The sequence below is a fragment of the Callorhinchus milii genome, unplaced genomic scaffold, assembly GCF_018977255.1.
Source record: "Callorhinchus milii isolate IMCB2004 unplaced genomic scaffold, IMCB_Cmil_1.0 Scaffold4, whole genome shotgun sequence".
Lineage (NCBI taxonomy): Eukaryota > Metazoa > Chordata > Chondrichthyes > Chimaeriformes > Callorhinchidae > Callorhinchus > Callorhinchus milii.
Genome location: NW_024704745.1, coordinates 80,384,991 through 80,398,628, shown reverse-complemented (window position 1 = coordinate 80,398,628; position 13,638 = coordinate 80,384,991). Strand labels below are relative to the sequence as shown.

Below are 13,638 nucleotides of genomic sequence, written 5' to 3'. Positions count from 1 at the left end.
CACAGCAATGTCCCACAAACAGTCGTAGATTGAAAATGACCAATTTATTATTGTTTTTGGTTTTGGAGGGATTATTATTAGGCTCTGTGTGGAGTAAGGAAACTTGCCCAAGGTTTCGCCCTCTGCCTGGAATTGAACTCAGGTCTCTCACTTGCAAAGCGAGTGCTCTAACCACTGAGCCACAGGACTCCACAGAAAAAGAAATATAAAGAAAAAATAAAAATGATCTTTCTTTAAGAAATATAAAGAAAAAATATACCATTCTCCATCTGAGAGAGTGGCACAAACAGCATATTATGTCTATTAGGTCTCTATTAGGTCTCTGACACTGTGATTGTGAGCTGGGAAGTATGTATCTGATTCCACACATTGTGAGGTCCCAGTCTTGGCGTAGCTGCAAAGCGGTGACTTATCTCATGTTGTCTACAATTGGCACCTCTCATCCATGCCCTCCCCACAGTATATAGCGAAGATTACCATCTCAGACACCAATACAATGCAAACCATTATTAAGTGCTTCCCTAAAGCGTGGGATTACTTTTTGAACCCGTGATTGATGGAAGTCTGCTATCAGTGCAGACTGGGTGACACACTAAAAAAATACCAATAATAATCCTTACGTTTTGTATAGCGCCTTTCAAGTTGGGAAGATATTCTAACAACAACAATTTGGATTTATATAGCGCCCTCCATGCCGGACGGTGTCTCAGAGTGTCTCAAAATACTGCGTTATAATAGAATGCCCAGTTACGAAAGTGCTTGCTTGCTTTCTTCCTTGCTCAGTTGCAAATGTGTTTTTAACTTTCTTGTTTCTGTGCAGGCGTCGACAGGTTAGTTCGCTTTCTCCACAAAAAACAAGTGCCGATAGCAGTGGCGACCAGCTCGTCTCAACCGTTAATCAATATTAAGACGAGCAAACACAAGGAGTTCTTCAACTTGTTCCATCACGTCGTGAGTGGAGACGATAGAGACGTGAAAAAGGGCAAGCCCGAACCGGATTCCTTCTTGGTTTGTGCTCAGAGGTTCAAACCTCCAGCACTGTGTGAAAAGGTGAGGTAGCCCTTATTACTACTGTTTAAAACCTGCTGGTTCGGGAAGGTTATGCATTGGTAATATAATAATAATACTTGCATCTGATAATAGTAATAATAGTACTTTATCGCGTCTTTGAGACGTCTCAAAACGCTTCGCAGAATATACTGTAAAGTGTAGTCATTGTCTGTTTTATGGGCAAAATGCGGCAGCCAATTGTGTACAGCAGTGTCCCATAAACAGTCATGGATAGATTGAGTGACCACATTATTATTTAACTTTTTTTTAAATATTGAAGGGATTATTACTCCCGCAAAACAATCCACCAATCGATGAATTAAATTTATACAAGCGATTCAGGAGGTGGGTGAATGATTTTGATATAATAATGATAATCCTTGTATTTGGAATGGCGCTTTTCACATCTTCTAGACGTCTGAAAGCGTTTCACAGAACATACTGTAAAGTGAAATGACTGTATATTTGTGGGCGAAACGCGGCAGCCAATTGCACACAGCAGCGTCCCACAAATAGTCGTGGATTGAAGTGACCAATTTTATTATTATTGTTTTTTCTTGAGGGATTATTATCAGGTGTGTGGAGTAAGGAACTTGCCCAACATTTCACCCTGCCGGGAATCAAACTCAGATCTCTCACTTGCGAGGCGAGTTCTCTAACCGCTGAGCTACAGGCCTCCAGATAGCTCACTCATCAGGTTCAAATTCTATCCCTGGTCTTGGAACTCCCAGAGCAGGCTGACACTCCAGTGCAGCCCTGGGAGAGCGTCTCATCATCCAGTTTTGTTTACCCCATTTTATCAAAGATACCAGGATATAGTTTCGCCCACAAAGTTCACTTTACAGAAGTGTGAAGTGAACTGTGAAGCGTTTTCAGACATGTCGAAGATGTGGTAAGGCACTATATCAAATGCAAGGATTATTATTATTATTATAGAGGGTGCAGAGGAGATTTACTAGGATCATACCAGGAATTAATGGTTTGACTTGCAGTGGAACTGGAACAGAAAAGCTTGGGAAGAGATCTGATTGAGTTCTTTAAAATGATGAATAGATGGAGAAGCTTTTTTTCCCACTGGTTGGTGAGTCACTGACGAGAAGGCTTCAGTTTTAGGTGAGTGCATAAAGGTGGAGCTTAAACATAGAGTTGTTAGGATGTGGAATGCTCTGCCGGGTCTGATGGTTGAGGCAGGATCCATAATTAGCTTCCACTAGGAAACTAGATTAATATGTAAAAAGGAATAGTTTTGCAGGTTTAGGGAGAAAAGGCAAATAAACACCGACTGTCAGCGCATTAGGACGTCCTCCTGACGTGAAAGGTGCTATACAAATGTAATTTTGTTGTTATTGTAAATGGTACCGAAAGGATTATTCTTTTAGAGCCAGAACAGACGCAGAGGGCCAAATGGCCTCCTTCTGTGCTGTGAAGTTCGATGGTAATATTGTCTGAAGTGCTGTCCTTTGGATGAAACATTACAACTGAGGTCCTGTAAAGCAGACGGTAATGATTCCATGGAAAAGAGAATGGAAATTCTCCTGGTGTGCTGCCAGCTGTACTCTAGATAAATTGGTTATTCACTTTATAGCTATTTGTGGGAGTTTGCTGCTGCATTTGCCTACAAAAACACACTCATTAGACTTGACAGCAATTACCTGCGAAACACTTTTGAGACATTTCAATGTTGTCGGGGCTATATCTAACGTAATTATTATTATGACTGCTAACAAAACAGCAAACTCAATTCAAAAGCAGCAGCATCCCTTCAAAAAATTCAAATGGGAGAAATTAATAGTTTGGGAGTTATTACAATTGATGTGAGATGGATGGCAGTGCAAAATGATGGAGTTCCTTCAGGCTATTTCAGCTATTTTGGAACTATGCTAGAAAAGGACATTTAGCAGCTGATGGACTGATGGGTATCAGATGGCCATACCTGCCTGTAGACAACCCCATTGCTGGTAGCTGAGTGTGCATGGATGTCGGTTGTTCACAAAAATTATCTTGGTTTTGACTTCCACCTGTCCCCACTTCTGACACTCGCATATGTGTTATGTCTGTCATGTCCTCTGTGCTGCCTGCCTTGCCAACGGTGGCCGAGCTTTCAGTCATTCTGCCACTGCTTTCTGGATTTCTGTCCCTTGGGTCGATTGTTCAGATGGCCTCCCAGTCCCACCATCCACAAAACAAGTGGATCCAAATCTCTGCTGCCCACATACTCATCCTTACTAATACTCATTTGTACTAAACTCCGTACCCTCATCAGACCAGTCCTAGCCTGGTTCCATTGGCTCCCTATTGCCGAGCGGATCGATTTCAGGATTGTCACATTCATTTTCAAATTCCTTCATGCCCTGGCACCTCCCTCCCTCTCCGACGTGCTTACTATCCAACTCACTACCCGCTGCTTCCGTTCGACTGGCTCTGGCCTCCTGCTTGTCCCTCGTGCCATCCATTCCTCCATTGGTGGTTACGTTTTCAGCTACTACACCCCAAAATTTGGGAACACTCTTCCTCTATCCTTCCGTCTAGCCCCTTCCATCCCCATCTTCAGGTCGTGCCTGAAGACCTTCATCTTCAACCTATGGTAACCCCCCCACCCACCCCCTGCTCGATGTAGTGCTCCACCACTGACAAGCGTTCTGGGATGCTGCCCTGTGTATATAAATGCTAATTGTTTTTGTTGGGTCACTCAGACTTGTCCTCTCTCTCTCTCCTCACTTTCGAAACCCATCTTACCTCTTTGAACACGGTGATTTTCCTCACCATTAATTCCCTCAGGTTCCTATCCAGCTGTGTAAAGTGCCTTGCGATACCTTCCCGATGTGAAAGGTGCTATACTGTATAAATGTAAATTTTATTTATAATGGTCTCTTGGACAAGGAGCTTGATGCCCATGTAACCCACTTGTAAGATAACGGCGTTGGGTGTCTTCAGAAAGGGAGAGAAGAAAATTGGAAAGAAACATGTTTGTGCAAATGGAAAATAGGTATTTCCATTCACCACGTCTTTTTAGCCTCATACAACTAGCAGACCCATTGATAGTAATTTAAGATTATTTGTGTGTTACAGAACAACTTCAGTTGGAAGCACATTATCTCTTTGGTAATGAGGTCCAATAAAATGCAGTAATATGATTTCCCAATAAGGACTCTTGAGTTGCAAATGGAGTGTTAACTAGAAGTATGTGATACAGAAAGTTTGGGGGTGGGGAGGAAAGGGGGTTGGAATTAATAAGTTAGATCTCAGTGCCATTGTGGAGTCCTGTAGCTTAGTGATTAGAGCACTTGCCCCACAAACGAGAGGACCTGGGTTTGATTCCTGGGCAGGGTGAAACGTTGGGCAAGCTTCCTTACTCCACACGCCTCCATTTGCCTAGCAGTAAGTATCATTGTCAGAGATGAGATAAACTGATGGCCTCTTGCAGTTGACATTAAAGATCCTGTGACATTATTCAAATAAAATGAAGGGAGTGTCTCCTGGTTTCCTGGCCAATAATCCTCTAGATAATATTGGCCATTCAATTCATGGCTGTTTATGGGACATTGCTACGTGTAACTTAGCTGCCGGATTCGCCTATAAAATATACAGTCACAGCACATTATCGCAAAATTCTGTTGAGTGTTATGAGACATTTCGTCGATGTGATGAGTCACTTTATCAAATGCAACAATTATTATTTATTATCTCCCTTAACCAGGTGGAGTTGGGGAGGCCCAAAAGGTTTAAACCAGTCTATTGGTGCCACGCGATAAAACACAAGTGTTTTCTTTATGAATCAAAACTCTTCCCCTATCTGAGCTATTCATAGATTCAGACAAGGTCTGCTTCTTGTCTTGATGTAAAGGCAAGAAACGTAGCAAAGCCTGAAAGCTAACCAGCTTGATGGCCAAGCTCAGATGTGACATTGAGAGTTGTCACGTTGGGTCTAACCTTTGCATTCAAGTAATGGGAAACAGTAACACAGTTGCTATGGAATCCAGCACTCCAAACAATGAGATTTTATCACAGTTCTATTCAGCGCAGCCCTCAGATCTGTTTTTGACGCTTTGCTCAGTTAACTCATTGTTATCTGAAAAAAGAAATAAAGTCTAGAGATCTATTTCTTCACAGTATTCCCTCCTGACATAATAATAACAACAATAAATTACATTTGTACAGCGCCTTTCACGTCAGGAGGACATCCCATGAGCTGAAAGACTGAAAACTATAATAATACTAAAATAATAATAATAATCCTTGCATTTGATATACAGCGCCTTATCACGTCATCGAGACGTTTCAAAACGCTTTATATACTGTAAAGTGAATTGACTGTGTATTTTGTGGCCGATTGTGCACAGCCAATTGATCACAGCAGTGTTCCACAAACAGTTGTGGATTGAGCGACCAAATTTTTTAAATTAGATAATAGAGAAGGAAATTTTTTTCAAAATTGTAGTTTCCCTGTAGTGAGGAATCATCACTTCAATATTTTTCAATGTTATGACTTGAATAAATAGAGAGAATAAATTGTGGACTGATTCTGTAATGAGACAGAATCAATTGAGGATCATCACCAGAGGTAAAGAAAGGGAAGGTTAGCGGGAATTTTTTTTTGCGCAAGAAATTTATTCTGTAATGTAAAATCATTACAAAACCTATGGGGAAACAGCTGAGAAGCAGGATTAATAAAAAAGGGGAAATTTTGAAAATCAAGTAACATTGGCACAAACACAATGGGCTGAATAGCTCTTCTGTGGAAGTCATTTCCATGTTTCTATGTTCAAATATGAAATAACTTATCGCAAATGTAGCTTAATGGTTAGAACACTCGTCTCACAAGCGAGAGGACCTGGGTTTGATTCCCGGGCAGGGAGAAACCTTAGGCAAGTTTCCTTACTCCACACACCTCTGTTTACTTTGCAGTAAGTAGGAACTCGGTTGATTGGTGGATCGATTTTCCAGGGGTAATAATGCTCCACATGCAAAATTGATTGAGACTCTCATGAAGAATTGCTAGTTGGGAAGTAGAAACATTAAATAACACTAAATAATAATTTGATCGCTTAATCCACAACTTTCGCCCACAAAATATAATAATAACAATAATCCTCGCATTTGATATAGCGCTTTTCACATCTTCCAGACGTCTCAAAGCGCTTCACAGAATAGACTGTAAAGTGAATTGACTGTATATTTGTGGGCGAAAGGCGGCAGCCAATTGCACACAGCAGCGTCCCACAAACAGTCGTGGTTTTGAAGTGACCAATTTATTATTATTGTTTTTTCTTGAGGGATTATTATCAGGTGTGTGGAGTAAGGAAACTTGCCCAAGGTGTCAACCTGCTGGGAATCGAACCCAGATCTCTTGCTTGTGAGGTGAGTGCTCTAACCACTGAGCTACAGGACTCCATATAGTCAGTTCACTTCACATATTCTGCAAAGCTCTTTGAGACGTCTCTGAGACATGATAAGGCGCTATATCAAATATATGGATTATCATTATTAGACCGGGGTATGGGAAAAAAGCATGAGGATGGGGTCGGGGAACTGGCTCCAGTGGGGGAGCAAACACCAGCATAGACATAATAATAATCTTTGCATTTGATGTGGTACCTCTCATGTCAGAGGATGTCTCAAAGTACTTCAGTGGTATATTGTGAAGTATAGTGACTGTGTATATTGCAGGAAAACGCAGCAGATGTTGATTGCTGAATAGCCTTCTGTGCTGTAAGCTTTGTGTAAATCTATAAAGACAACATTTGGAACTCACCTCGTATAGCAGGCTGTTCAGGTGATTTATGATACAGAGAGGAACTTGGGGCCTCCTGGATTGACTGCGTTGTATTTAATTGGCATAAACTACCCTGAGACCCCACCTGGAGCCCGACAACCCTGGCAGAGCACAGCAACAGTAAGTATGTAGGAATGTTTTGCATCATTAAAACCTCTTTAACCCATCATCCTGTCCTCCAACCCATTTTCTCCTTTGTATTTTTTTGCCCTGCCTCCCCTCTGTTAGTCCTTAAAACCTCTCTCTCCCAACATCCCCCAGTTCTGACGAAGAGTCATGGACCCGAAACGTTGACCCACTTTCCTCTCTCTATTGAAGCTGCCTAACCTGCTGAGGGTTCCCAGTGATCTCTGCTTTTGTTTCAGTTTCCAGCATCTGCAGTATTTTGCGTTTTTTTAAAGTACGAAGGAATCCCTAGCCTTACTGATGGAATAGGACTATTTAGCCTTGAAAGTGATGTCTTGGAGTGGTCCATAGAATTACACAGAATATTACAGCACAGAAGGAGGCCATTCGGCCCATTGTGCCTGTGCTGGATCTTTGGAAGAGCTTCCCAATCAGTGCACTCCCCCGCTCTCTCCCCATATCCCTGCAATTTTTTCCTTCTCAAGTACCTTTTGAAAGTTGTTGTTGAATCTGTTTTCACCAACCTTTTCAGACAAGGCATTCCAGACAGTAGCAACTCTCTCTGTGTAAAAAAGTCTCATCTCCCCTCTAGTTCTTTTGCCAATTTTCTTAAATTGCCAATTATCTAAAATACAAGAGGAATATTCTATTTCTCTTGTAGAGGAATATAAGATTCTAAATGGGATTGAGAAAGTAATCCTAGAACAACACTTCAGATGTGCCAAGGCAGAAGAACAAGAGAGCACAAGGTCAGGGTTGTAAAAGAGAGTTTTCAGGAAAATCTCAAGGAAGCATTTCTTTAAACAGAGAGGGTAATTAACAACTTGGAATGAGTCACCAGATGGGTCATTAAGGTCAGTTTTTGGTGGCTATTCTGGAAGAATGAAATCAAATGGGTCAAAGGGCCTTCTTCATCTGAACCTTGCTTGTGTTCTAAATTGTGCTTTTTCACAGTTAATTGACTCTGCTGGACCAAAAGGACTCTCCTCATATAACAAAAATGGTGTTGACGCGGGTCACTATCTCTGAGTGGTTTAATGCAGGAGCAGGCATAATCCGAGTTGTGCACTTTCCTTCAGAACGGAAAACAGAGGGAGGGAATGAGTTTGTCCTGTGTAGATTGTGCTGTGTGTACATGTTCCCATTGGGAAAAGCATAGAACCCTAGACGTACACAGCACAGAAAAAGGCCATTTGGTCCATTGTGTCATGTATAGATGGTAAAAACCCCAGCCATCTACCGTTTTCTCCAGGAACATGTGTTAGAGAGATTAATTGCTCTTTCTCAGTAAAGTTGTACTTGGCAGAAACTCAGTTGCCAACTCGGATCCAGCTTTGTCCTTCACTTATTAGGTTTTATCTGTGTAAAGATCTGTGTAAAATTGAAACCTATTGATGCCTTTTAATGAATCTGTATGCTGAGAGGGCAGGATCACATCCAGCGCGGTGGCATGATAGATGCTGATCCAGATGTGCTTCGAATACATTTATTTTCCCTCTAACACGGGGAATACTTGACAGAATCTAACATAGGAGCAAGAGTATGTCATTCAGCCTGTCAAGCCTGTTCTAACGTTTTCTTAAATCATGATAGATTCTTTGATCTCATTTTCCCCTGGCTTTTTCCATATCCCTTAATACCTTTACTTCCCAAGTATCTATTTGTCTTCCTTTTAAACATGTCAATCAATTCCACATCTGATTCCTGTCAGAGAAGTGTTTTACATATTTTCACAATTTTATGTGTGAAGAAATGATAATAATAATAATCCTTTCATTCGATATAGTGCCCTATCACGTCAAGAGGATGTCTCAAAGTGCTTCACAGGATACACTGTAGAGTGCAGTGTTTTGTGCCAGTTTGCACACAGTGACGTCCCCTTTATAAATCAGTTCTGATTTCACTTCTAACCAGCTTGGTTCTAATTTGAAACCATGATCGCTTGTGTTTTTCATCTCTCACTACCATAGAGAAGAGTTACCTGCTATCTAGCTTGTCAGTTACTTTCATTTCTTCCAACACCTCAAATAGATCATCCCTTAACACTCACCTCCAGGGAATATAGCCCAAGTTTACCTCTGATCATAGCTAAGCTAATTCACCCCAGGTATTGATCTGTTAAATCATTGCTGGTTACCCTCCAAGACCATGAATATCTTCCCAAAAGGGAACTAAAACATCTGATTGAGGTCTGACTAGCACTCTAGGCATGTCCACAGTAATCCAAAGCTTTGTTGCTGGTTGCTGAAAGCTGACAGTTGGGGTGATTTTCTTTTGATCAGCTGGATGTCTTGACACGAGTGGAAAACCTTCACTATGCTTGAGTTTCCAAACGAGACTGAGAGTTCCGTTCACTCTTGATTTGTCTGGTATGGAGTGCTTACTCTCTGCCCAGAAATTGAATTGAAGATGTGCAATTCTGCGGCAATAGTGCTAACCAGTAGCTGGGTAAGTACTATATTTTTTCAGTTACCATTTTGTTCTTACCTCCAGTAGTAGAGCAATGTCTTTATTGATACATATTGAATACAGGAGTCTTGTAGTGTATTGGTTAGTACGCTTGCCTTGCAAGTGAGAAAACTCGGGTTCAATTCCCGGCAGGGCGAAACCTTAGCCAAGTTTCCTTAATCCAAAATCCTCTGTTTACCTAGCAGTAAGCAGGAACCTGAATTAGGGGTGGTTGCTGGGATGGATGGGGAAATAGGAAAGTGACCAAAAGCACGGTCAAAGAGATACATTTTGAAGCCCTTTAAAGCCCTCCAGTCTTGTTCCTCCCTACCTCTGCGATCTATTAAAACGTCACCAATCTGTCCACTCCCCCCTCTCAGCAGGCACTGGCTGCTCCATGTCCCCTGCCCTTCCACCATCGGTGGTTACTTTTTCCAGCTGGTGTGTGGCCAATACTAAGAGTTACTATTTTGATCTGTGCAGCCAGTATGTATTTCGCTAAATGTTTGTTTCTTCCTTGAGCCTGGCTAAAGAGCTATCCTCTAATCATTATCACTGTGACTCAGGCAGCTGAGGTTTTCAGCAGCAATGGACTAAGTGCAACAGATTGTGGGTAGATAGTCAGTACTGCTTCGAACCATCTGATTTGAACTCTCCCAAAACCAATGTTTGCATTTTAGTGAAAAAATCATTTAATATAGTTAGCCCTGGGTGCTGCTGCAGGAGTGCCTTCTAGATCTGAATACATAATAATAATAGTAATCCTTACATTTTGATATAGCGACTTATCACGTCTTCGAGATGTCTCAAAGCGCTTCACAGAATATACTATAAAGTGAATTGACTGTACATGGGGTAAATTTCCAAATGTATGCGGATGACACCCAACTCTATCTCTCTACCTCCACCCTCAACTCTAGGACTCCTGGCGTCCTGACCGACTGCCTGTCCCACATCAAGTCCTGGACGAGGGACAACTTTCTCCAACTGAACGTCAGCAAGACCGAAGCCCTCCTGAATGGCTCACGCCAGCGCCTCCGCACCTCGGGCACTGGCAGCATCAGCCTCCACGCTGCACACTCAACCTCACTAAGCCAGTCAGGAACCTGGGGGTCTTGTTTGACCCTGAACTATCCTTTCTCCCCCACATCCGCACCATGACCCGGCACTGCCCACCACGACCTCCGCAGCAGTGCCAGATTCTGCCACTGCCTCACCCCTCAGGCCCCCAAACCCTCACCCACACATTCATCACCTCAAGGTTTGATTACAGGAACTCCCTCCTCATCGGCCTTCCCAACACTTCCCTTCACAAGCTGCAGATCATCCAAAACTCTGCAACTCATGTACTCTCGTGCACCAGGCTCTGTGATGCATTAACTCCCACGCTCGCCCGACCCGATCACCCCTACCCTCGCCCGACTCCACTGGCTCCCCATTCCTCAGAGGATCGAATTCAAGATCCTCGTCCTCACTTACAAGGCCATGGCCTTGCCCCCTCCTCCCTCTCTGATCTGCTGACTCCCTACCAATCTACCCGCTCCCTTTGTTCAGCGGGCTCTGGCCTGCTCCATGTCTCCTGCCCTACCATCGGTGGCCGGGCTTTCAGCATCTCTACTCCCACACTATGGTAGTCCATCCCACAGACCCTCCGCCTCGCTTCCTCCCTTCCTCCCTTCCTCCCTTCAAAGCTGGTCTCAAGACCCTCTTTGATAGTGCCTTCAGTCGCCTTCCCACCTCTCTGCCTTCCCTCACCCCTACCCCTCCCCCATGCTTGGGTCCTGATACCTGACTGTTCAGTGTCTTGGGATGTCCTCCCTACGTGAAATGCGCTCTATAAATGTAATTTTGTTGTTGTATATTTTGTGGGTGAAACGCGGCAGCCAATTGCGCATAGCAACGTCCCACAAAGATTCGTGGATTCAGTGACTAAATTATTTTGTGAAGAAAAATAACCCTGGAATAGCGGTCCACCAATCGATTAACAAGCGTGTTCCTACTTAATATTGGGTAAACATAGGCCTGTAGAGTAAAGAAACTTGGCCATGTTTTAATAATAATAATAATCCTTGCTTCGATATAGCGCTTTTCACGTCGGGAGGACGTCCCAAAGCGCTTCACAGAACACACTGTAAAGTGAATTGACTGTATATTTGTGGGCGAACGCGGCAGCCAATTGCGCACAGCAATGTCCCACAAACAGTCGTAGATTGAAAATGACCAATTTATTATTGTTTTTGGTTTTGGAGGGATTATTATTAGGCTCTGTGTGGAGTAAGGAAACTTGCCCAAGGTTTCGCCCTCTGCCTGGGATTGAACTCAGGTCTCTCACTTGCAAAGCGAGTGCTCTAACCAATGAGCTACAGGACTCCACAAAAGGTTTTGCCTTGCCTGGGAATCAAACCCAGGTCCTCTCGCTTGCGAGGCGAGTGCTCTAACTACTGAGCTACAGGACTGCACAAAGTGATGATGCAAGAAATGATGATGAATCTACAAACATACCTAAAATTATACAGTTCTTTCAATGCGGTCAATACTGTGAAAATTTTTGAGACCTTTGAGCAGCATTGTATCAAAAAAAAATCCTTATATTTGGGGTAGTATGTTTCACGTCAGGAGGTTGTACCAAACAATGCACTTCATTGGATATACTATAAAGTGTAATGACTGTGTTTTGTGGGAAAAATGCAAGGATTATTAACTGTATTAGGCATCAGTTGCAGCTGGAACATGGTGTAGATTTCTGGGTTCCACATTATGGAAAATAATATTATTTTATATTAGAAAGAATATTAGAGCTATGGAGAAGGTGCAGCATATGTCAAAGAGGATGATAACATTGGTGAAAGGATATAGCTGTGGGAGGCTGGAGATGTTACGACTCTTTCTGTTAGAGCAGAGAAGGTTGAAAGTTGATATGACTGAGATGTTTGAGAAAGGGTTTGACAGAAATAATCGTGAGAAACTGGTGAAAGAAGACCAAGGTCCATCTAGTTCGCCTTCCATCATCCTGGTAGTCGCTTATTCCAAACTCAATTCAAGATTATGTCTATGGGAGTAAAAAGGAGAGGTTTGGAGAATGTCTTCTGCCAGAGGAGTATCAGTGGATGAAATGATTTGTTAGAAATTCCTATTAGAGCAGAGCCAACCCCCAAATTCCACAAAAAAACAACCACAACAACTTTATTTATATAGCGCCCTTCACAAGGGTAGTATCCCATAGCGCTTGCCAGTGGAGTCTGACGCTAAGCCAGGAGTAGAGGGAGGAGGTGGCGTAAACAAGATCAAAAAGGAAGGTCTTTAGGCGGGATCTGAAGGTGGGGAGGGAGGGGGCAAAGGCGGAGGGACTGAGGAAGAGAGTTCCACAGTTTAGGAACTCTCTGCCTCAATCCCTTTTTAATATTAATAATAATCCTTACATTTGGCATAACCTCTTATCAGCACAATTGCGCACAGCAATCCCACAAACCGCCACGGAGTGAGAGACCAATTTTATTTGGGGGGATCGTTGGCCAGGACACCCGGAGAGAAATTCTTTTCTCTTTTCGTATAGCGCTGCGGGATCTTTAACATCCACCCGAACAGGCAGACGAGGTCTTGGTTTAACATCTCTTCTGACAGACATCACCTCCAACAGTGCATTGGAGTGCCATCTTATGCTATGTGAGTTCAACGTGGGATTTAAACCCAAACATTTTGACTCCGAGGCGAGAGTGCTCCCACTGAGCCAAGCTGACAGCTGACAAAGAGGGGAATTTAAAAATGATTGGACAAGCACACTTAGAGGCAGGGAAACGAGCAGGCAATTGGGATTAGGGTAGATGGCTTCTTGGAGGAGCAAACCCCTTCATGATAAATGGGCTATTGGCATCCTAGTGTGTGATCGTTTATGTGATACTGTGCCCAACTTCAAATGATATTCAGTACTCAAGAGGTTAAAGGCCGCACTACCAAATAATATCAATAACCCATGCATTTAATATAGTGCCTTATCATGTAATTGAGACGTCTCAAAGCGCATCACAGAATATATTAACGTGAATTGACTGTATTTTGTGGGCAAGTCGCGGCAGCTAATTTCTTACCCAAAGAGACACAAGGTACAGGCTGTGTTGTGGACCATCAGAAGCTTTATTGGTGACATTTTATCTCTCTCAGAGACTTAATTGTTCTGATCAGCATAATGAAGTCGCCAAGAGCAACACATCGTTCTCAGTAACTGCAGGATAATAGATGGCTGG

General features: G+C 42.8%; 1 protein-coding gene across 1 annotated transcript in view; it reads left to right on the top strand.

Annotated features, from left to right (window-relative positions):
• The window catches only part of LOC103189014 (pseudouridine 5'-phosphatase), a 66,363-nt gene that overhangs the window by 13,125 nt on the left and 39,600 nt on the right, over positions 1 to 13,638 (top strand). The window contains exon 3 of the mRNA XM_007909252.2: positions 821 to 1,050. Within this exon, the coding sequence (XP_007907443.1) occupies positions 821 to 1,050 (230 nt within the window). The remainder of the gene's footprint in view (positions 1 to 820; positions 1,051 to 13,638) is intronic.